Source organism: Anolis carolinensis, chromosome 1 (assembly GCF_035594765.1).
Source record: "Anolis carolinensis isolate JA03-04 chromosome 1, rAnoCar3.1.pri, whole genome shotgun sequence".
Classification (NCBI taxonomy): domain Eukaryota; kingdom Metazoa; phylum Chordata; class Lepidosauria; order Squamata; family Dactyloidae; genus Anolis; species Anolis carolinensis.
Window position 1 is genome coordinate 35,770,702 of NC_085841.1, and position 23,374 is coordinate 35,794,075.

Here is a 23,374-nt window from a genome sequence, read left to right on the forward strand (position 1 = left end):
CCACTTTCTCTTCTAGGGTTATGTTTATCAGGACTATAAGCCAGTGTTCTGGTCTCCTTCAACAAAGTAAGTATCAACCTTGCTTTATACCGCTGATGTAATTTGAAGCTCTTTGTACCAGTGTATCCAATTCATATTTTCTCATCATCCAGCACAGCCTTAGCTGAAGCAGAACTTGAATACAATCAACAGCATGTGAGTCGCTCTGTTTATATCAAGTTTCCATTGTTGAAACCACCTCCAAAACTGTCATCAGTAATAGGTATATATTATAGATGTTCTCAATTCAGTTCCTGTTAGATCACTACTGATGTACCTGAACTAATACTGTTTATACATATATATTTATTTTTAGATGGATTGCCTGCTGTGAATTTGATAATATGGACCACACAAGCCTGGACTATTCCAGCCAATCAAGCTGTGTGTTATATGCCAAATTCAGAGTATGTGTTGATTTTCTCTTAATTTGTCTCTGATAAATAAGATTAAATTCAGTTGTTATTCCCAAATAGAATATACTCACAGAATATGGAATATAAGTGTTGATGTACCTGCCAGGTTTCTGTTGATTCAAAAGAACTACTCTTCTTGGGGCTAACAGTTGGATTTGGACCATGACGTCTATGATAGTAGAGGTTATGACTGAAGTGGCACGTTCGTGCTGCCTTATTCAATACACAGGACACCGGCAGGTGATTAAATTTGCTTCACTGTGGTGATTGGAGATAGAAGAAAGCACATAATGGTGGAAAATGGAGGTCATAAGTAATATTTTTGTATTTAGTGTGTTTTTTAAAATGGAAGAACCAAAAAGTTTCCCAAGAGAAGATGATTAATGAGTAGATCTTAACAGTATAAACCAGAACTTTTCTCTTTCTGGTTATAATTCGTGTGACAACCCCTATGAAAATACATTGATGTGGAATTATTTCTATTTCAGTGAATGGGTTATATACATTGCCATGGGATCGGAATAGTCTGCATAATTGAGTGTATGCAGTATTTTAAATGCTATTGTGTAATGCTAATCTCATTAAAAATAACAAATATAAACATTTATCTTGCCTATTCATATTTTAGGTACTCAATTGTAAAGTGCACAAACACTGGGGAACACTTCATTATAGCTTCTGACAGAGTTCAGTCTACAGCTGCCCTTTTGGATACACAGTTTGATGTGATTTCAACATTTAAAGGTAAACATTTTTGAATACACAATTAGACAAATAAATGTATGTATAACATTGAACAGAAGATTGTTGTTTAACTCAATTAGTTTATCAATACCCACAAAGTGGTTATTGGTGAATTCCTTACATGGTGATGTCGCTAGTCATGGATAGTTTATTTTTCAGGGGGTTTTCATCTGAAAGTGCAATCAGGTCCTTGTTCCTTATGACTTCAATCAAGTGAGCAATTCAAATAGACTGTAGGGTTGATGGGTAGTCTTAAGTTGCTTTTGAGGTAATTCAGCCAAAGAAACTTTTGAATTTTTCCATAGTGAACCTACATCTCAAAGTGAATTCCGAATGGTGGGTATGAACATTCATTGTTGTCATATAGCTACCATCATCCCCATCTGTTGGTCATGCTTGGTGGGAATAATGAAAATAATGCTCCAAAACATCAAGAGGGCAGCTGATTGCTTATCATCCTTTTTCAATGTGTCTAGTTTTGCACATTAGGTGGAATAATGAGACAGAAGCAAGGTGTTTTTGTGTTTTAAGTTTTGCATGTGCATTGCAGAAGACATAATCGCAAAAGGTGGAGTGAGGAATTATTTTCAGATGGTCCTTGACATCATAGTTTTTATAAGGACTTGAGCTATAAATGTGTTTCTTCAAAATATTTTGCCTTGTTTCACTGAAATCATCTTTTTACTGTTCTGAACATTGCAACCTTTTTTCTTTCATGATGCAGTGCAGTTTTCGTCCTTGTCTGATTTCCTTCTGCTTTTTTAAAATTAGGAACAGATTTTGAAAATGGTATGTGCTCACATCCTACAATCCCTGGAAAGCAGTCTCCTCTGCTACCTGCAAACCATGTGACAATGTCGAAAGGAACAGGATTAGTTCATACAGCCCCAGCTCATGGTATGGAAGATTACGGTGTTGCTTCTCATCACCAACTACCCATGGTACCGTGGTTTTATTTGTTTTACCTTTCATCTGTAAGAGGTTTTCTTTCTACTGACACCAAAAATGTGTCGTACATTTGCAGATAGAACAGAAAAAGTAAAAGCTGCTGTGTTTTTTTTTCTGATTATGAACTTTTAGAAGCAAGGGGGTAAAATGAAATACCTTTGGCAATGGATGGAGGGCATGTTCTATATAGAACAAGTATTTACAAGAGTATTTGCAACTCTAGTTATCTGTAAGCAACTTATTAGTAGTTCTTCCTGGTTAAAAATAGCTTTTTAGCTATTGGTAATATCTTTACCAATAATTTTTACTCTTCTTATCTTTGCAACATCAGACATTTTGCAAAATCCAGACCCAGGAATATATTTTGAATAAATGGATAAATTGTATATATACAAGCTGAGTATCCCTTGTCCAGAATTCCAAAATCTGAAATATTCCAAAATTCAGATTTGTCCAAACATGGCTGAGATCTTTACTTTCTGATGGTACCATGTACATGATTAAAATATTTTTAAAAAACATTGTACGAAACGACTTTCAAAATGTATGCACAAGGTGTACATCAGTCAGAAACACCTGAAAGCACACAACAACAACAAAAATAATAGGTAAAATAATGAATGTCACTTGCTTCCTAAAAATGTAGAAATTTGCTTTTCTAGAGTAACTCAATCTCTTATTGCCAAATCCAATATTGCTTTTTAGCATAAACAATAGAGGCCTTGTCCATCCCCAGATTGTTAACATAACTCATTCTTGTAAAATAATAACAAACACAACTTTCTCAAATGTTTCTTTTTGGCATAACCACAAATATATATCTCTGTCTATACCTTTTGTAGGACTGTCTAGTGGATGAGAAGGGACGTTTCACAGAAGCAGCAGGTTCTGAACTTCAGAAGAAGGCTGTTCTTGATGAAGGAAACGAAGCTGGTCAGTATCACTATTTGCGTTTGAAAATAAAACATAGGGAATCTATTGTCTTATTCTGCCAACTAGAAGAAATGTTAGTCTTTGCTATTTGGAATGTACTAGTGACTTTCCATTTAGTGATCTTTTTTTTTTACTTTCCACAGTCATTCAGATGCTTCATGGAGCAAAAAACTTACTAAAAGAAGAGAAATTTGTACATAGCTATCCCTATGACTGGAGGACAAAAAAACCAGTGATTATTCGTGCCAGCAAACAGTGGTTCATTGATACAGCAAATCTCAAGTCTGCTGCTCAGGTACAAAACAGATTTCTGATGTTCATGGGACTTTGTACACTCCATTGTTTAATGCAGACATGGGCAAAAATGCAGTTGTCCAGATGTTGTTGGCCAGCATTTCTCAGAATTGGTTGTGCAGGGTAGGACTGATGGAAGTTGTGGATCAGCAACACCGAGTGACCTGCCCTTTGCCCATTGCTGTTTTAGTATATGGAAACATAATTTAATATGAGTTATCAAATGTAATTGTATTTTTTGTATCCGTATGTAGGTTCCTGGTTAGTGACATATGTATGAAGTAACAAGAAAGAGCACAGTACACAGTTGCCTGGTTACTTAAAATGAATATTAGTTGCTGGTAATTTGGGTGCTTGAAAGGGAAATAGCAGTGCGTCAGAGCTGATCTATGGATACAAAAATGCAAGATTGGACAAATGCACATGAATTGTGCTATGCGGGAGTGTTGTATGGGCAATGTTTATAAATATGAGCTTCATTACTAGATTCATAGTATTTTAAAATGCTTCTACTTGGATGTGAAAGGTTCTGTCTTGTTTGTAGTAATATAGGTTGTTATATTCTTGTAGCGTTTTACTATAGCAAAACCTCCAATTTTAGTGGAAAGTGTTAATGCCTCCATCTGCCTTTACGAATATCTACTACCTCAAACTTAAATTTTGTTTCTTTCTGAATGTTTGACAGGAGGCATTAAAGAAAGTAAAATGTGTGCCAGCCTCAGGGATGAATAGAATGCTAGAAATGCTGGACAGAAGAACATTCTGGTGTATATCAAGACAGAGGCGCTGGGGTGTGCCCATTCCCGTTTTTTACCATAAGACAACAGGAAATCCTTTAATAAATAAGTAGGTACCTTAGAGATATAGCTTTATTTTTTAAATAAAAAAAATCCTGATTTGCAATCAACAAAGGGCTGGTCTATTTAAGGGTTGCACAATAGCTAGAAGCTAAAGTCTGTTCCAGTGTGTCAAGTATCAGATCCCTTAGCAGCTATGCATGTGTGGTAGAATACTAATTGGAAGAGCAGAGGTGTTAAACTTTGGTGTTGTTCTCATTCCCATGGAACATGTTTTGTGAAATTAGTGGTGGTGTATCAATTGTAATGATCTTAGCTATATGTTTGTCAGTGTGTGTTGTAACCTGTTCGGAGTCCTTCCAAGGAATCTGAATGAATATTTAGGGTAAAATTGATTGTTACGTTTTCAATGTTGAGATCTGCATGGGATGGGATATATTTGTAAAACTCTTTCATTTACAAACTAAAAACCCAGACTTCTCATAAACTACAAGCATTCTCATGCCCTCTAGTGGCATCCTAGGGGGTGGTGGTGTTTTTTTAAAGAAGGCCTTACATACAGTATCTGTTAATTGCAATTCTTGGTGTTGATATTAAATTTTAAGCTCTTTTTGTAAGCATGGCTGTTTTATGTCTGCTTGGCACCAAGGAAAATTAGAGGTAAAACATGATTTTTTTTTTGGTTTACTAACATTGATATTATTATTTATCACTTGCTCCTAATAAACTGGCAAAACTAAAGTGGTTTCTTAGAGTTAACTCCATTTGTGATATTTGCAAAACAAATTAGAAGGAAAATTCAGTTTATAACTACTGTCTAAACTATTCTTTTAATATAGCAGATATGATAAACGACATGCAATATATGAGAATGTATAACTATGTCATACACACACACATACGATTATTTTTGTTCAGTAAAAAATGCTAAGATTACTTTTCTTTCATTTTTCCAATCATTTCTGTCACTCCCCCAATTCTGGTCTTTTCCCATAGCTTCAATTTTTTGTAACTGTGTGCACTATAACACAGTGAATAATTCCCTGTCTTTAGCCCTCTGGGGAAACCTAGTATGTACGTATCTGCATGTGTATCTGCTTTTCCTTCCTCTTCCTAAATTTAAAAGATTATGGTGGACATACAGTCATTTTCTCTAATTTCTTGCCTGTTTGCCTATATCAGTATGTGATTTGCTGGGACAGTAAATTCTGTGTGTACTGTTATTGTCTAATGTATGCATAATACAACTGTGAAGCAAAAAGAGGGAAGGAAAGAAAAGGATTTGCAAGTTTGGGATACACAAATAAAGGGAGGTAACATGTGAAAGGAGATCTGCAGAGTAAAAAGCACACAGTGGGAAGATTTCTAATATGCCTACTTAAAATAAAGATAGAAACCTGTATGCATAATAGAAAGTTTGTTGCTAGGTGTGGCAATTTCAGGAAAGGTGTCTGGTGACCAGTTAAGCCTCAAAGAGAACAACTTTATGGTCATTTGGGGATAAGTGGGATTTGTGAGGTTTTTGCTGCAAACAAATGTATCTGTGTGTTGTGTTGTCAAAGGCTTTCATGGCTGGAATCACTGGGTTACTGCAAGTTTTCCGGACCATATGACCATGTTCCAGAAGCATTCTCTCGTGATCTTTCACCCACATCTATGGCAGGCATCCTCAGAGCTCACAACCTCTGAGGTTGCCTGTCATAGATGTGGGTGAAACATCAGGAGAGAATGCTTCTGAAACATGTTCATACAGCCCAGAAAACTCACAGCAACCCAAATGTAAAGTGGATAACAGGGATGAATAACCTATAGTCACCCAGATGTTGCAGGAAGTGTTTCCTCTTATCCCTGAGTTTTAGCAATACCAGATTCCAGCAGACCAGTAACATCTGATGAGTTGGAACACTCAAGATCAGAGCTTTCCAAACTGTGGGTTGCAACTCATTAGTGTGTCAGCTGCAGTGTGAAAGTGTGTGCATGAACATAACAAGAAACCTCTGAGGCTATGCAAAATAAGAAATAAATCATATATTTTAAAATACATAAATGAAAAGTTTTCATGAGATACTTTGTGTTCCCTCTGCTCTAAATAATGTTGGAGAATTTCCCTAGTCTAATCCTAATTTTTTGTCCTGATAGGCTTTCCCAGAGGTACACTTAGCAGGAAACACATACCACTTCTAACTGTAGGGAAGAGGCCTTTGTCATGATGGAGAAGGCTATTATTGATTAGGTACAAATAATAGAATTTGTACCTATAGGAAGTGCTGTGTCTGCATGAAAGTCATGTTTTTTTTTACGTGTGTGTGTGTTTGTGGTCCAGTAGCCCCAAAATGAGAGAACATATTTTAGTACTAGAGTTCAAAAATAGTTTTGTGGAGCTTTCTGGCTTGCTGGTTTCCTTGTGTAAACTGTCAACGTTCTGATTTTCGGCACACCTTGCTATTTATCAGACATGAAGGCCTAAACTACTCCCTGTGCAAACATTCTGCAGCAGATACAGATGGATAAGTGTGTGTGTCAGAGCAGGGTGGGCAAGGAAGTAGACCAATGGCCCACTGTTAGAGCTGTTTCAGGTGAGTCACCCAGTCCCTGCTGGCGACTGGGATACTTGCTGAGAGAGTTGCATTGTGTAGGCCTTTGTCTGATCAATGACTTGCTCTCATAAAAGATAGCGTTTTCAGGATTACCTGTGTCAGATCACCTACATTATGTGTTTATATGTTTAGAGATCCTCAATTGTGCACTCTTCTCCAGGAAGTTTTTAAAGCACAGGTGAATAAGAATGCACCAGGCATCTGAAGTCAGCCTATAACTATTTTAGATTAGGAGTAAGCAAACTATCTTATCAGCTACATAAAACCCTCAAATCACCATGTGGTCCTAATGGTCCCCTAAATTTGGAAGAATGATTTTAAAATGGTCAACATTGTAAACATTTTCAGTATTTTTCAGCAGACTTTCCTCAGGCCTATTTTTGGCCACTTTCCAATTAGAAAACGTTCTGAATAAGCCAGAAAAAAGGAGAGGGGGCCCAAACCAACAGAAAATATGGCAAAATGTCTAATAGGCTTGAGGGATATCATTTGGAGGGTGCCCAGTAGCACAATAGTCAGAGGAGTGAACTTTCAGTGTGCTGTGCACCTATAGATCCCCAACAGTTGCTCACCCACCCATATTTCCCAAATCGGTTATAATTGATAAAGTCAGGTTTCCTATCACAGAGCGTACAAATCTTGATCGGTTCACTTTGACTGAAGTTTTGCATCGAGAAACAAGAATTGAGAAGAATAAAATAGGATCAAGTTTGTTTCTTCATAACCTGGAAAAGTTCCATTTGGGGGGCCAACATTGCAAGAATTTCCCAGCCATCATGATTAGTTCTGGGATTAGCAGTGCAATTTTTTTCAAGCTCTGTATTCCCACTGGTGCAAAAATTCAAGTGTTCCTTCTGTTTAATCATGATGCTATGAGTCTTGCTGGGAGCCGACATAATGTGTGTTAGCCCTTGTGGAGTTTGAGCTCATTTAGCCTATCAGTTTAGCAGTGGTTCCTGGAAAAGCCAAGGTGAAGTATGGGGTCACTGAGCCATAACTCAGTGCTAGAGCCTATGCTTTGCTTGTACTAAAAGTCCAGAGCAGACATCCAACATCTTCATTAACTAAAATGATGGCGCCATGTATTGGAAAGACACAGACGAGGATAATGGCCTCTGAGTTTTCCAAACAATCATAACTGTTATTTGCTTTTCTTTTATGCTGTTTGCAGTTATATACTTAGGCCTCAAATGTACCAGGAAGCAATTGTTTATGGGCTACTTGCATGATTTGAAAACTTTGTTTTGCTCATGATGCCTCTTCTTTCACATGACCCAAGCTGTAGGCAAATTAAATGCTTCTAGCACTTGGTATCAGATTCTTGGTTATTTGGGAACTGCTGTGTCCCCAGGTGTTTTGGCTTACAACTCCCAGAAATCCAGTCAGTTTACCAGGTGTTAGGATTTCTGGGAGTTGAAGGCCAAAACATCTGGGGACCCACAGGTTGAGAACCACTGGTCTAAAGAGTCACTGTTCCTGAAGATCCTACCCCAAATTGTGTATATTGCATGTGTCACAACTCAATGTTGGACAAATGAAGAACGAGTAGAAATATAAAGTTACTTATATTTCTTCTATTAACTTCTGTGTAAACCTGTGTCTAATATGGGTCCTCTATCACTTCACTTACAGAAGACTCCACTTAAAAGAAAGTTTTGAGGAGTTGCCTCTGACAACTCCACTTCTGTTATTATCTTAAAAGCTGAGGGCAACTCCAGAATTGCACTGCTTCCTTATTACTTGTTGTATCTTTAATTTTTAAAAAGTCATACTGCAATTTCAAAAGGAGGCCGAGTAGTTAAGATTATACAGAGAGGATTTGCTGCTTTAGAAATCATTTATTTTCCTCACTTGCATACATTTAATTTAAACATGAAGTTCTTGTGGATTCTTTGTAGAGTAGTGAGGGCGTACAGAGTATTGGCCTACAGAAATGACAGGCAGACATAGAAAGCACAGTCTGTCAAATCATAGGTCATTACCCTAAGCCTCCATTTTGAGCAGGAACATTCATCCATCCTTGCTATTTTCACAGCATTTTGCAAAGATGCAATATACAAAAGGAAAAGAATATTGTCAGTGGAGATGGAGCAGTGTAAATAACAGCTGGTTAAAATGTTGAGTTTGGTTATAGTTTTCTCTGCAGAAGTTCTTCAATTAATATTCACTTCAACGTTTGGTCAGTAGCTTCAAAAGTAACAGCACCTCCACTGGAAATCTACTTATTCCACATGGAGTTGCTGTTACACTTGACGACACTGTATGGTTGAAACACCCCTTTCCCCTTTGTGATCTTAGCCGTACATATTCCTATTGCATCTAGTCAAAAATTAATGTCTAAAAGTTTTTCTTTTAATCAGGGTAGAAAAACCTTGGTTGAATTGCCATATGACCCATAATAGTACACATGCAGAAAGGTTTGTAAAAATATCTGTTCCTTGAATATCTCTTATATTAGGAAAAAACAGATTTACATCCACTACCATGTTTCAGAGAATCTGGTATAAGACATCTGTGTAGCGTACAACTGGAATATGCTATGACTTGTGTAATAACCCATCAAGAATCTTTACAAATAATAGAATATAATGAAATGCCAATAAGCTCTTTTCCAATTTGAAGAATGATGAGATTTGAAGGGCACACACATTTCTGTTGAAAAAGAAAAGGAAATAGCTTTAAACATAGCATGACAAAACAAAAGCTGGCAAAATTATTATTATTGGTAAAATGTCTATATCTTTTTAAATGCATTAATGATTGTTAAATTAACTCATAAAACTAAGATAAAATTCCTCCTTAAAATTACAGTAGAGTCTCACTTATCCAAGCTAAACGGGCCGGCAGAACCTTGGATAAGCAAATATCTTGGATAATAAGGAGGGATTAAGGAAAAGCCTATTAAACATCAAATTAGGTTATGATTTTACAAAGTAAGCACCAAAACATCTTGTTATACAATAAATTTGACAGAAAAAGTAGTTCAATATGCAATGTTATGTTGTAATTACTTTAGCACCAAAATATCATGATATATTGAAAACATTGACTACAAAAATGCCTTGGATAATCTAGAATAAATTAAAATAAAATAAAATAAAATAAAATAAATAAAAGAAGCAATGATCTGTGGAACTAAACCAATTTAAAATGCAATCCCGGGTGTTAAATAAGAAAATACAACAAATAACAAATATAGCATTAATAATATATAAATATGTGTTAGAGTCTTTAATTTCTTCTATTAGATTATCCATTCACCTGTTAAAGAAAAAACTTCCTGATTGACAGTCTCAGATTATCGGTGTGACTGATTTTATTTCTAAATTAGCTGGTGTCATAGTATTCTACTTTAATTTTCAAATTTCTGAATGATAGTATAAAATATATTGTTCTGATTCTCATAGCAGATGTTATTTTTATTGAATTAAGGTAGGAAAAAAAATTCATTCTGAATAAACTAATCCATCAGACACATAGTTCGCACTCAACACCCGATACATTAATCTCTATAGACTTGTGATGTCCCTCTTCATTCCTCACTTGGAAGATAAACTGCAATCTTGTAAAAGAAAGGTTACCTGCCTTCCTTCGTTGTGCACCAGAAAAGAGCAGCGACCACCAGCTCGTTTGGTGGAAAATATCTCAAACACTGCTTAATTCGGCACTAAATAAGCATTGGGCCTAATCAGTATCAGAGTTCAAAATGATTGGTTGGCGTCATGGCAGCGTGAATTGCCCTGTGGATTTTCATGCTAGAAACGTAGAGAATGACACGTAATGCCAGTCCTGTCCGATATGGAATATGAATGCAGGGCAAAGTTTTACAACAGGGCTGCTTTTGCTTACATTGTAAATTACTGTTCCGCAACTGGAGCTTTGCCGTTTTGGGAGTGATAAGTAGTTATTTGAGGAAGGTGTTGAATGCACACTGTAGAGAAAACTTTTGCCTTAGTTTTTTCGAGATTCGTGCCGGTATAGATGAGAAGAGGAAGCATAATTCTGGTATTGGTCACCGTTTTGAGAAAACCTTCTGGGAATGGCTTATATGCAAAAAAGGAGCTGAGATGTATCTGTATTCCAAATCCTGAAAAGATTTTAATCATGTGTATTCTTTGAAGGGCAGCTAGTGTAAAAGCATTGCAGCAAAATTGTTGTTCATTTCATAAATTACAAGGAAGAGAGGACTTAAGCCAGATCATGCTTGTTTCAACTTTCTTTATTTGCTAGATAACTTTATGCAGTAAATTTTCATAACACTAGCAGGTAATTTCTAGAATAAGATTTATTTGAAAGGATACAAAAATGTATGAGTCACTAATGTATCTACCTCCTCACCTGTCATTTGAACATTGGCTAGGTTTTGTTCCATGTTGCCAGAAGGTAACTTACCTTTGTCTCAATAAGTTATCATTTATCACCCTTCTATAGGCAGGCGATCGCTTTCATAAAGTGTGCTCATCCCATGCCCCCACACAGCTAATTCTCAATCACTAGTCAAATTGCAAATATGATATCTTATCTTATCATGTTGTGCCAAATTGCTGTTGGCCTTTGGATTCCCTGTATCATTGGAATATGGTTTCATTATCACAAACCCTCTTTTTATATGGCCAACTGAAGGCCAGTACTTTGTGGATCAAGATCTTGCTTATAAAAATAAGTTAATCTATACTTTTTCTCACATTAATTGTACAGCAGCAGGCAAAATATGACAATAGTTACTTTCCATGGTAAGAAATATGAGGCTTTAAACAAGTACAGGCAGTCCCCAAGTTACAAACATCCAACTTACAAGTGACTCATAGTTAAGAACGGGGGTGAGACAACAAAACGTAAGAAAAATCTTCCCCTTGGAAGGGAAATTCACTCCTGAAAGACTTACCATGGGGAAAAGGTGTCTTAACTGAAGCTTTCTCACTAATCCTTGTTTCCACAACAAGCCACATTTATATAAATCCAGAACTAGAAAGTGAGGGTAAATCTTCTGAACAGAAGCACAGATGGCAAAACAGGGATGTTAACCCTTCCCTATGCTATCCAACCCCAAAACATATACTTTTGGCTGGAGTTACACTTAAAAAATGTACCTGTGCTGACTTACATACAAATTCAACCTTAAAAACAAACTTACAGAACCTATCTTCTTTGTAGCCTGGGGACTACCTGTACTGTATATAATGTACTAGCTGTGCCCGGCCACGCGTTGCTGTGGCTGATGACCAGGTGGAATAGCAGTGAATAGCCTTGCAGTCTTAAAGTCTGGGTGTTTTCTCCTTACGTGAATCCTTGTTTGGTGAGCTGGAATACAATGGAATAGGTTTGCTGCTTGGAAGGCTGGGTAGTTGCGTTGTAGGGAAATGGTTTTTTAGCCAATTTGAATGGCACTGAATAGCCTCGCTGTTTCAAAGACTGACTGCTTTCTACATAGGGACATCCTTTCTTGGGCAGGCTGAATGAGACGGAGTAGCCTCATGGCTTGAAACCCTGAGGGTGTACTATGAAGGGGAAATCTTGCTTGGTTAGGTTGAACAGCACTGAATAGCCTTGCTGTTTGGAAGCCTGGTTGTTTCCTGACTGGGGGAATCCTTTCTTGGGAGGTGTTAGCTGGCCCTGTTGGTTTCCTTTCTGGAATTCCCATTTTCAGAGTGTTTTCTTTATGTAATGTCCTGATTTTAGAGATTATATTGTTGCTTCCTGCCTGGGGGAATCCTTTGTTGGGAGGTGTTAGCTGGCCCTGTTGGTTTCCTTTCTGGAATTCCCATTTTCAGAGTGTTCCTCTTTATTGAATGTCCAGATTTTAGAGATTATATTGTTCTGTATTATTACACCACAGTAATTGTAGATATGATATTTGTTGCCTGAGAGCACAGGCAGGCGGAATAGAGAGAGAGGTCCAGGCAGCTGAGGCTGGGAAGGCAGGGCCCTCCTCTGAAGAGGGGGAAAGGGGAGGGAGTGTTTACGACCCTTTAAGACACGGCGGGGGGGGGGGGTCTGTTCCCGGCCTTGAGGCCACCCCTTCAGGCCTCTATTTCCAAAAGAAAATAAATTGTTAAAAGAAAATAAATTGTTAAAAGGTCCTTGCGGCCTCCCTCCAGCCTGGCTCTTCGGGGGGTGGGGGGGGGGAGGTTCCGGCTCCGGCTCTCTCCTGGCTGGGGCCGCCCTGAGGCCTGCGGGGCACGGAGGAGGCTGCGGTGCTCTTCGTGGGGGGGGGGGGGGCTTTCTGGAAGCCCCTCGCCGCCTTCGCCTCTGCAGGCCTCAACTTCAAAAAAAGAAAAGAAAAAAGAAACCTTGGGGCCTCGCGGCCTCCCTCCGGCTGGCGGGAGGCTGAGGTGGCTCTTGGGGGCGGGCGGCCTCCCTCCGGCCTGTGGCACATGGAGGAGGCCGCGGTGGCTCTTCGCGCAGGGGGGGGTTGTTCCACGCCTGCTGGGGCCCCGCCGCGGCCTGACAATGTTTACTCTGTGGTCCTGCCGCGTGGAGGCCCCTCCTCCTCCGACCACCGTGGGGCCTTCCAGCCAGGCTGACGGCTGGGGTTTTAAGGCCCCGTGGAGGTTTTTGACGGGATTTTTAATTGTATCAACCTAGAGGCGTGGATGATGGGTTGTGTTGTCCAATTTCGAGGTTGGGGCCCCCGTAGTTTAGTTGTTTTGCTCAGTGCCGCAATTCCATCACTCTTTTATATATATATAGATAAGTCTACAATGGGTATAAGTTGAGGATAGAGTTTGGGGCAAAATTTTGGATCTTCATATGACCCAAGGGTAAATTGAGTCATTCCATGGAGAGATGGAAACCTTACTACTGCCTCAAGGGGCCACCCACCCCTAGTAGCTGTTCTACCATTTTCCCAACCAATTACTCAAAAAGGCCCAAAACAGCACCACAGTAGAGAGAGTAAAGGAGATCGGTGCTTCTTTAAGGTTCTCTGGGTATGAACTAAGCTTTGCCTTTTGTCACTCTTCTCAGAGAAGTAGGTGGTTCTGTTTTTCATATTTATTTACCATATTTATATCCCGCCTTTCTCAACCCCAGATGGAACTCAAGGCAGCCTTACAACAGGCAGCAATTTGACACCATACACACATATATCAAGTAAATAATTACAATTAAAACCAATTATTAATACATGAATTATTAAAACATCAGTTAAAATCACACCATCCAAAATATAATCCAGGGCTGTTCCATTTGTCAATCACATTCTTTCATAGTCCCATATTGCACTGCTTGTCAAAAGCTTGGTCCCAAAGCCATGTTTTGAGTTTTTTTCCTGAAGGACAGGAAAGAGGAGGCTGATCTGATCTTACTGAGGAGACCAGTTATATAAGTTAAGGTACACTATTCACATTAGATTTGATTAGACAACCCAGACCTTTTGGGTTGATTTTTTGACTAAAATTTCCAGACTTTTACACGAGTATATACAGAACGCCTTTTCATTGTGCTATATATATATCTAGTATCCTTTCTTTAGAGATGTACATACAAGTACAAACAAAGTTTCCCACAAACAAATGGTTTCCTCAGTTGACACAATTTTGGTGTCTTGCGCTTTTCACAAAATGTTTAAAGTATGTATGCAAACCTTTAAAAGCCCAGTCTGTTTTGGGGCACAGTTCACAGTGCCAGTTAACATCTATAAAGACCTATATAGGCCCTGAAACAGCTTTCATGTGTCAAACTCGAGGCCCGTGGGCTGAATCCTGCCCATCATGTCAATTTAAGTGGCCTTCCAGATGTTGGACCACAACTCTTGTATTAGACATCAAGACTAGAGCTAATGAGAGTTGTGATACAGTAACATCTGGAAGACTTCAGTTTCTTTTGTTTAGTCAGGATAGTGGGATTTGAATTTCGATACAATGCTTGTAGGTATGAAATCTGACTGTACAATGCCCTCAGAGCCACAAATGCTCTTGGGTTGCAGTTCCCATTATCCCCAGTCTTCAAGGCAGATAATCAAAAGTGATGGCAGTTTCTATTCAATGATATCTGGGGGCCTATACTGGGTAAAAACTAAAGAGCATTGACCACTATGTATAGTTGGTCCTCTGTATCCACAGATTCTTTGTCCATGGATTCAACTGGCCTTTGAAGGCAACCATAAGGCTTATGTAGCCCCCAATGAAAATGAGTTTGACACCTCTGCTCTCTGGTGTCCTTCTGACAGTAGACTAAAGTGGTTTGTTGTTGTTGGTTTTTAGTTTGTGTTTTTGGTAGACCTTTTGGAATGTGTTTTCTCTTGGGAAAATTTCTCTATGCTTTAAACTTCCTTTTAATTCAATGAATAGTTTAACTACAGTATGTTTTTGTGATGTAAATTTTTGTTAATCACTGTTAAAAATGCAAACTGCTTGTAAGGCAGAAAAGGACAAATATATAATAAATGATAATTAAACAAATCACTAGATAGTTACATTAATAAAAATTACTTTTTGAAGAAATCTCATTGTTTTCTATGAAATTCATTGTATTGGATAGTGGTAATGTATTAAAGTCAACCGTACAGTTGAGTGTGTCCCTTCTAAGTGGTTTTTTAAAAATAGGTAAGCATTTTACTGTAAAATGTTTCTGATGTTATTTAGGGAAATGATTCTTCTTTTCACTAAAGACAAATTTAATTCTCTTGGGTAGATTCACATATACTGTTCTTAGCTTTGGCATCATAGGGAAGTGAGAAGAGCTACATATTCATAATGCATGCCTAAATCTACTTTCTAGTCCCAACTAAGTAGAGTAATTGAATCAGTGGGATTTATGCAAGTGTTGATTTACCGTTTCACAATGGATTCATTGGGTCTCTCCAGACTGGGAGTTGCAGTAGGATTTGGGCTATGTAATATCATTTAATTAGCTATGTTAATAGCATATATCTTGCAAGGTAGTATGTAACACATTATAATATCTCTCTAGAAATATTTCTCTGGAAAGACAGTTTGCATCATTTGATGAATATATAGTAGTCATTGCATGACCTGTTATTCCTGCTTTGTTTTGTTTTTCTACAGAAAAAGCATTGAAAATATTATTAAGGTAGTGGAGCAGCATGGCAGTGATGGCTGGTGGACTCTTCCTATCGAACAGCTGCTTTCCAGTGACGCACTGGCAAAGGTAAATCAAACCCAAGGGAGTTCTTTCCTGCTTGCCTGGTCTGTTTCTAAAGGGGCTAAAAGTTGGTGCCAAATTCAAGATCAGAGTCCAGGGTGCCTAAGAGCCTCGCAGGAAGTGAGAAGAGCAGGTTCAGGCCTCAATGAGGGGAAAGTGGCTTGGGTCAGGACACACTCTGCACTAGCAACTAGTCTTGTGAAAAATGTTGCTTGAATCCATTCACAAAATACAGGCAAATGAAACATACAGCCTACTAATCCCTGGAAAAAATGAGCACATTTAAGATAGCATAAGTTTTCCTGTAGTAAAGACTGCTTTATCAAATGCATTTAGTAGTAACTTCTGTAGATCTATCATGCATCTGATAAAGTAGACCTGAGTTATGTCATATATTAACTTTGCCATAATAAATGTATTTGTTTTTAATGTACCACAGTACTTCTGATTGTAGCAAAACTATTAAATACTGCTAACCTCTCTGTAATGTGCATAGATGTGAGCCCTGGCATATGCCCCTTTATTTAGGATATCTCATTCAATGAGGATTAAATTTTAGAAATGGTTGTACTGCAGCTAGCCCTTTGTGAAGTACAGAGAACAAGAGCCAAAACATACGAAAAACACGTCCGACCTGTATTGTCTTATGCCTTTTTTATGCTGTGTTTTGAAACAGGCTGATAGCCATGATATCAACGATTACATACAAGGCCAAGATGTCTTGGATATATGGTTTGATAGTGGCACATCCTGGGCACATGTTCTGGAAGGTAAGGACTTATTCTGGATTTTGTAATGTCTTGAACTATGCAATATGCTGCAGACATAGTTTAGAGATTTGCCTTGTCATGATCTATAGCAGGGGTCCCCAAACTAAGGCCCGGGGGCCGGATGCGGCCCTCCAAGATCATTTACCTGGCCCTCACCCTCAGTATTAATAATATAATATATTGTATATACATATAATATTGATAATAATATTATGTTATACAATATAATACTAATAATAATACCATATAATAATATTAATTATATGTTATATATTACATATAATATTACAGTATTATGGTATAGTTCAATATAGTAATATATAATGCTAATATTGTGCTATGCTAATAATATAATATATTGTATGTACATACAGCTGCTCTGAGTCCCCTTTGTGGTGAGAAGGGTGGGATATAAATGTAGTAGATAAATGCAGTAAATAAATAATTAATTTTAGACTTAGGCTCGGCCAAAGTCTGCAATGACTTGAAGGCACACAACAACAACAGCCCTAATTAACTTGACTATCTCATTGGCCAGTAGCAGGCCCACACTTTCCATTGAAATCCTGATAGGTTTATGTTGGTTAAAATTGTTTTCATTTTAAAATATCGTATTGTTCTTTCATTGTTGTTGTTGCTGTTTTGCACTACAAAAAATAAGACATGTGCAGTGTGCATAGGAATTTGATCGTATTTTTTTTCAAATGATAATTTGGCCCCTCAACAGTCTGAAGGATTGTGGACCGGCCCTCTGCTTCAAAAGTTTGAGGACCCCTGATCTATAGAGTCAACGCTGATCAACTTTTTGTAACACGTTGAGTTTAGACAGGAAGGCTAACTCATTCTAGGGACAATGGTTATTACAACATTTTCTCAAGTGAAAAATACATTTCCTGTCATGCAGAATATTTCTTTCTCTTCAAACAGCAACACTGACCTGTCGAAATCAGTGTGCGTACATTATAGTGATTTGAGTGTTGGACTAGAACTCTGTAGACGAGATTTCGAATTCTTGCTCAGTCCTTGAAACCCACTGGATGGCCTTGGGCAAGTCACACTCTCTCAGCTTTAGAAGAAGACAGTGGCAAACCTTCTCTGAACTAACTTTACCAAGTAAACCACATGACAGATTCATGCTAGGGTTGGAACAAGTTACCGAGTATTTGAAGGGCCACAACAAGCACCGCAAACAAATCAGCTTGTAAACAGAAGTCTTTCAAGATCTTTGTGAACATATCAGTAGGGTCATAATGTCTACAATTTATATTAAGTGGCTTCTGAGTTATCCACAGAACCAGCTTAAATACAAGAACAGCTAGTAGAAGAAAAAAGGCTTTTGAGTTTTTAGTTGCAGATACCCCCTGTTTAAAGGAGGAAAATCTAGTACAGGGCGTCAAGTGCATTTGAACTTTAAACCAGGAGTACACAAAGGTCTGATAGCAATCTTGTTGAACTGTAAAATGTACTGGTAGTTTTTTTTTTAATTTCCTAGCAACTCTGGGAAGCATTCACACAATCAGCAAACAATGAGTTTATCTAAGGGCTCTTTGCACTTTGTCTTGAAGTGGTTCAGTTCAATAATATCAAATTCTGAACAGCCTAGTAGCCCTTGCAAAATCCTTACAGCATTGTTTCAGAAATGGAAAAAAAAACTTCTGTACAGGACTATTATTTTAAATTTTGAATTCACAAGTTATAGGATGTGTTGGATGTGTTGTGTACACATATCCTTGGAAAGGAACTCAGGTGACCTGAAGCCATGTGACAACTGATAGAAAGCCCCACCAGGTCATATCTGAGGCCACAAAAGAAAGTGGCTATTGATCATTGCTAGCAATGTGACAGCAGCCAACCCTGATCTTCCAAGCTCCAGAGAAATAGTTGAGTTTCACCTTCTTCTTGGAGGCTGCAAGAGCTGTGCAATGAAATTATCAATAATTTCAGTATCACATGTCTCAATCCCTCTTTTGTCACTCTCAGATGAGATACAATGAGAATCAATAGTTAGTCATATTTTTTAAAAATAAAGAAAAACATAATATACAGATAACTTTTTATTTTTGTTTCTATGCCTTTGGTGTCTTCAGTATGAAATATTTGCATTTGAAACCATAGAGAGGTCATAGAATCATAGAGTTTGAAGAAACTCCAAGGGCAATCTGGTCCAACCCTCTGCAGTGCAGTAATACACAATCCTATTTTGATTATTTAAAAACCCCTTTCCATCCTCTTTTGTTACCCAAATATTTTCATGCTAGATGAAATATATTCAAAGAATATTAATTTTCAGGGTAAAGGGCTTCACCCTAGTGGTGACACAGTCTTTGAATCTGGGGTTTTCTGCATGACCTGCAGTGTCACCAGGTGAGAAAGAAAAATTCTTGCCTATGACCTCCATACATGTAGATGATTTTAACATTTGGGATTAGCAGAAATCTGAATTGTTCTAGTATGCTTAAAAGACCCATTGTGAAAAATTATTTCAGTATGTTCCTGTCAATCATCCGTTTAATGCAATCTATTGTCTAAGACGCCAACTTCAAAAAGTAACATGTATTTGTACATTCACAGTTCTTGATCAGTATGGATGTCAAGAGTTCTGATTAATGTTAGTCTCAGGAGGCTTTGGATTTACAATTTATATCAGTCATCAAAGCCAGTTGCAAAGGATTATGAGAGTTGCAGTTCAAACTTTCTGGAGGACTACAGTTGCCCACCCTTGCTATATACAGGGTGTTTGAAAAAAAACTCCCTAGTTCCCTAGAACCACCATACTGCCCTGTTTTTATTTTAATACTGGATGGAGTATACTTTGAATGCTAAGAGTTCTGTGGAAATGTAGAAGAATGAAACTCAAGTTCGAAAGTCCTTGGAAAAAGTTCAAATGGTCATGTTAGCTGTGGAATTTAGGGAGCTGAAAAACATGTCCATGGTCTGGATGCCAACAACAACAATCTAAAGTAGCATTGTTTCTTTTTCCGCCATGGAAGAACCCTCAGCTTATCATATCAATAGTCATATCAAAATACATAATTTGGGTCCTTGAGCCTGCCTTTGACTTTTATGAGGTCAACTTATACATGAGAACATACAATAATTTTAAAAGCAATGACTGCTTGACTTTTTTACACTTTGGGAATTCATCTGTTCTTGACGTAGAGCAGGGATGGGATAGTTCTGGCCTCTGGAGGTTTTTAGCTTGCAACTCCCATCAGTGCTATATAGCAAAGTCTGTGATTTGCAAAATAGTTGGAGGGCCACAGCTGGCCATTCCTGATATAGAACCACAGTGATACCTTGTTGACATTTTAACTCTGATCGGAGTGCTCTGTATCTGAGAATACTGTTTTCACAGGTTGTTTTCTTCATGCAGAATTGCCTGCTTATATGGCTTCGAGTCGTGCTTTACAGATATGACAATCTATGGGGTGCCATTTCAAAGCAGCACCCCTCTTGTTATGCCTGTCTTTGGGGAAGTTCTCGATTGTCTTTAGGATGGAGCATTGAGCAGTCCCCCGTGGAACATTTGCACTAATGTTTAACTAAATGAATGGTATTGTTTTATAGCAAGTCTATCTTGTTTGAATGTTTGTGCTGACAGGGTATTTAAAGGAAAGGGCTTGGATAATTGTATTTGCCAGCAAAGTCCACTGTGTTTAATCTTTGGGTTAAAGTCTGCAGTTATCAAAGATATGGAATAAAGCACTCAAAATGAAAAAGAATCATAAAGGCCTATGACCTCTCACTGTAAATAATAACCCTAATTAAATATTTCTATCATTTTTTCAGTGTTCTAAGATGCAGAATAAGTTATGGGTGCATAATGTCTCAGTCAAGACAACTGAGAGACCAGAGTGAATCAATGTGGAATTCTCTGTTTTCAAAAACCTTGTCTAGTACAAGTTGAGTGTCCCTTAACTGGAATTCCGAAATCCAAAACTGTCCACATGAGTGTCTTGAAATGATGGCACCATCATTTTCTGATGCTTCAGTGTACATGAACTTGGTTTCATGATAAAAAAATATTAAAAGGACAGGCAGTCCTCAAGTTATAAACAAGATAGGTTCTGTAGGCTTGTTCTTAAGTTGAATTTCTATGTAAGTCTGAACAGGTACATTTTAAGTGTCAGTCCAGTCATATGTGTGTGTGTGTGTGTGTAGCCTTGGATAGCATGGAGAAGGGTTAACGCTCCTGCGGTATTTATTTTGCTGTCTATGCCCCTATTCAGCTCACTTTCTGTCCCTGTGATCATTGGATTTATAAAAAAATTGGCTTGTTGTGGAAACAAAGATTGATGAGAAAGCTTTAGTTGGAACACCTTTTCTCCATGATAACTCTTTCAGGAGTTTATTTCACTTCCAAGGGGTAGATCTCCCTCATATCCTGTTGTCTCACCCCCATTCTGAACTATGAGCCATTTGTAGTTCGGATGTTTGTAACTCAGTTATTTCTCAGATCTTTCCCAATATTTTTTACCTGTGACAGGTTTGAGAGTAAAGGTTTAAGATTTGAGTCTAGTCTAGGAAGTTACCTTTTGCTGGCAGGGGATCCTTAAAATTATCATCCTGAAAGTCATTTTTCTAAGATCTGCAGAATATATCTCTCTTAATTCAGGTCTACCAGACATGCCAGGTTTGCGCAGTCATCTCTTTCATTGTCAGGACAATATAGTGATTTCTGCGGGTTCCCAAGCAGCCAACGCCCTACTGTTCCAGTGAATGGCGCAGACCTTGTACCTGTGGAGGCTTCAGTAGACAAGCATGTGACCTTGGCCACTTCGTGCTTGTTATCAGCATTTCCTGAAAAATATCCCCACAAAAGGCTGTAAAAATGAGATTGCAAAGGAGCAACTGAATATAGTAGGGCTCACTCCACATTTGTAAGGATTAAAGGCACGTGATCCCATGAAAGTGGAAAAACTACAAATATAAATGAAAATTGCTATTGTTTTTGCCTTGAAAGAACTCTTCTCTAATTACTCTAGAATTATTCTGTTGTCAACCTCCAGCAGGAATTTCTGTCTAAAATATATGTTGCTATCGTGTACAGGGCAACCACAGAGGGTGCAACAAATACAATAATCTGCAAATAATCAAATCCAAGAATGTTCAGCCTGGAAATGAGGAAGGGCGACCAGATAGTCATGCTGAAAAATTGGAAATTGTCAACAGCAAAAAAAATTAGAATTTGTGGAGTGGGGATAGCGCTTCATCCCAATTTCATTAGAAGTATGGTTGGCAAATTTAATGTGGTACAAAGGATTTATTAATTTGAGTAAAAGGGATTTCAGTGGATAGAAAGTCCCTTCATGTAGGACTTGAATGAGGTGCTAAGGTTTTGCCCCATCTATTGCTGTTGAAGGCACAGAAGTCATGTGAACTGAATTTTGCAAGTATAAATGAGAGCAACTGTGCTTGTTTTCAAGGAATAGGGAACTAGAGGCAAAAATTAAATGTTGCATACTTCAAAAATATTTTCAAGCTGTTCAAATTTTACGGGACTTGATATTTTACTTATGGCAATTATTCAGGTAGTTATGTTAGCAAACAGGCTTTGTATTAACCTCCACCACAATACTACTTCTGGCCTGTTGTGAATGTTTGAACAGGAAAATGCCCAGGAGTGAGATGGCAGTGTCCCTCCTTGGAATGACCCTCAGCGTATCTCTAGATCATATTAAAATCCATAATTTTGGCCTAAAACCTGCCCTTGACTAATACTTGAGGTTGACTTATATATATGTAATTCAGTACTCAAGTAAAAGTTGGAGCAGTTTAGATCCTGCTTTACAGTACTACTATTTTCTTTGTTTTTTTAGATGCAGGTATAACAGCAGATTTATACTTGGAAGGGAAAGACCAGCTGGGAGGCTGGTTTCAGTCATCTCTCCTGACTAGTGTGGCAACACAAAAGAAAGCACCATACAAGTAAGTTAAGGGTTCCAATATTTGATTTAATAGAAACCGATTCATTTGGGCAACTATATCAGTAAACAAATACTTGAAGATATGTTGTTAACTGCCAAAGGGAAAAATATACTTATCAGATGGTTTTTATTTTAGGACTCTTGTGGTTCATGGATTCACTCTTGGTGAAAAAGGAGAAAAGATGTCTAAATCAATTGGCAATGTGGTGGACCCCGATGTAGTAATCAACGGAGGCAATGTGAGTAGTTACCTGTTTTATTATATTCTCAGATTTGAAAACGCAACCCTCTAGTTGCTATTTGAAATGCAATTACAAGTCTTCAAAGCAGCAGCTGGGTACAATTGTTTCCTGTTTGGAAGAATCTGCTTTGCATTAAATCCAATCCCTCAGGGATAATTAGAAGAATTTCTGAAAAGGCTAAGATAGTTCCAGAACAAATAGCCTGAATAGAAGACAAATGGAAAGATTCTAGTTTTGATGAGATATCAACCATAATGGAAGAAATGTCTCTGGAAAATCTGTAGGTCACATACAGCCAAAACCAGTTTCTTCAGTTCACACAGCCTTTGATATTATTTGAAAACTCCACATTTCTGATGAAGATTGGTGGGAGGCTGATCTGCATTTTTAACCTTCAAATAAGGGCCCTGCTCCTCCTTGTTTGATCCCTTCCATGATACTGGAGTGGGACAATTGGATGGGGTGAAATCGGAGATATTGCGGCAGTATTTATTACACAGCCAGCATCTCTCAAGGGACGGGATGCTTATTTAAAAGTGAAAAAGTGTGACAATTATCACTT

General features: G+C 38.0%; 1 protein-coding gene and 2 non-coding genes across 3 annotated transcripts in view; 1 reads left to right on the forward strand and 2 right to left on the reverse strand.

The window, feature by feature from the left end:
* The window catches only part of iars2 (isoleucyl-tRNA synthetase 2, mitochondrial), a 40,525-nt gene that overhangs the window by 6,301 nt on the left and 10,850 nt on the right, over positions 1-23,374 (forward strand). The window contains exons 5-16 of the mRNA XM_062972288.1: positions 17-66; positions 153-262; positions 356-446; positions 1,084-1,199; positions 1,971-2,140; positions 2,990-3,080; positions 3,224-3,375; positions 4,060-4,220; positions 15,777-15,879; positions 16,550-16,643; positions 22,463-22,571; positions 22,707-22,809. Of these exons, the coding sequence (XP_062828358.1) occupies positions 17-66; positions 153-262; positions 356-446; positions 1,084-1,199; positions 1,971-2,140; positions 2,990-3,080; positions 3,224-3,375; positions 4,060-4,220; positions 15,777-15,879; positions 16,550-16,643; positions 22,463-22,571; positions 22,707-22,809 (1,350 nt within the window). The remainder of the gene's footprint in view (positions 1-16; positions 67-152; positions 263-355; positions 447-1,083; positions 1,200-1,970; positions 2,141-2,989; positions 3,081-3,223; positions 3,376-4,059; positions 4,221-15,776; positions 15,880-16,549; positions 16,644-22,462; positions 22,572-22,706; positions 22,810-23,374) is intronic.
* Positions 8,671-8,766, reverse strand: mir215 (microRNA mir-215). Its single transcript, NR_129923.1, has one exon. It is a non-coding gene; the product is annotated as a microRNA mir-215 (primary transcript).
* mir194-1 (microRNA mir-194-1) lies at positions 8,948-9,032 on the reverse strand. Its single transcript, NR_129895.1, has one exon. It is a non-coding gene; the product is annotated as a microRNA mir-194-1 (primary transcript).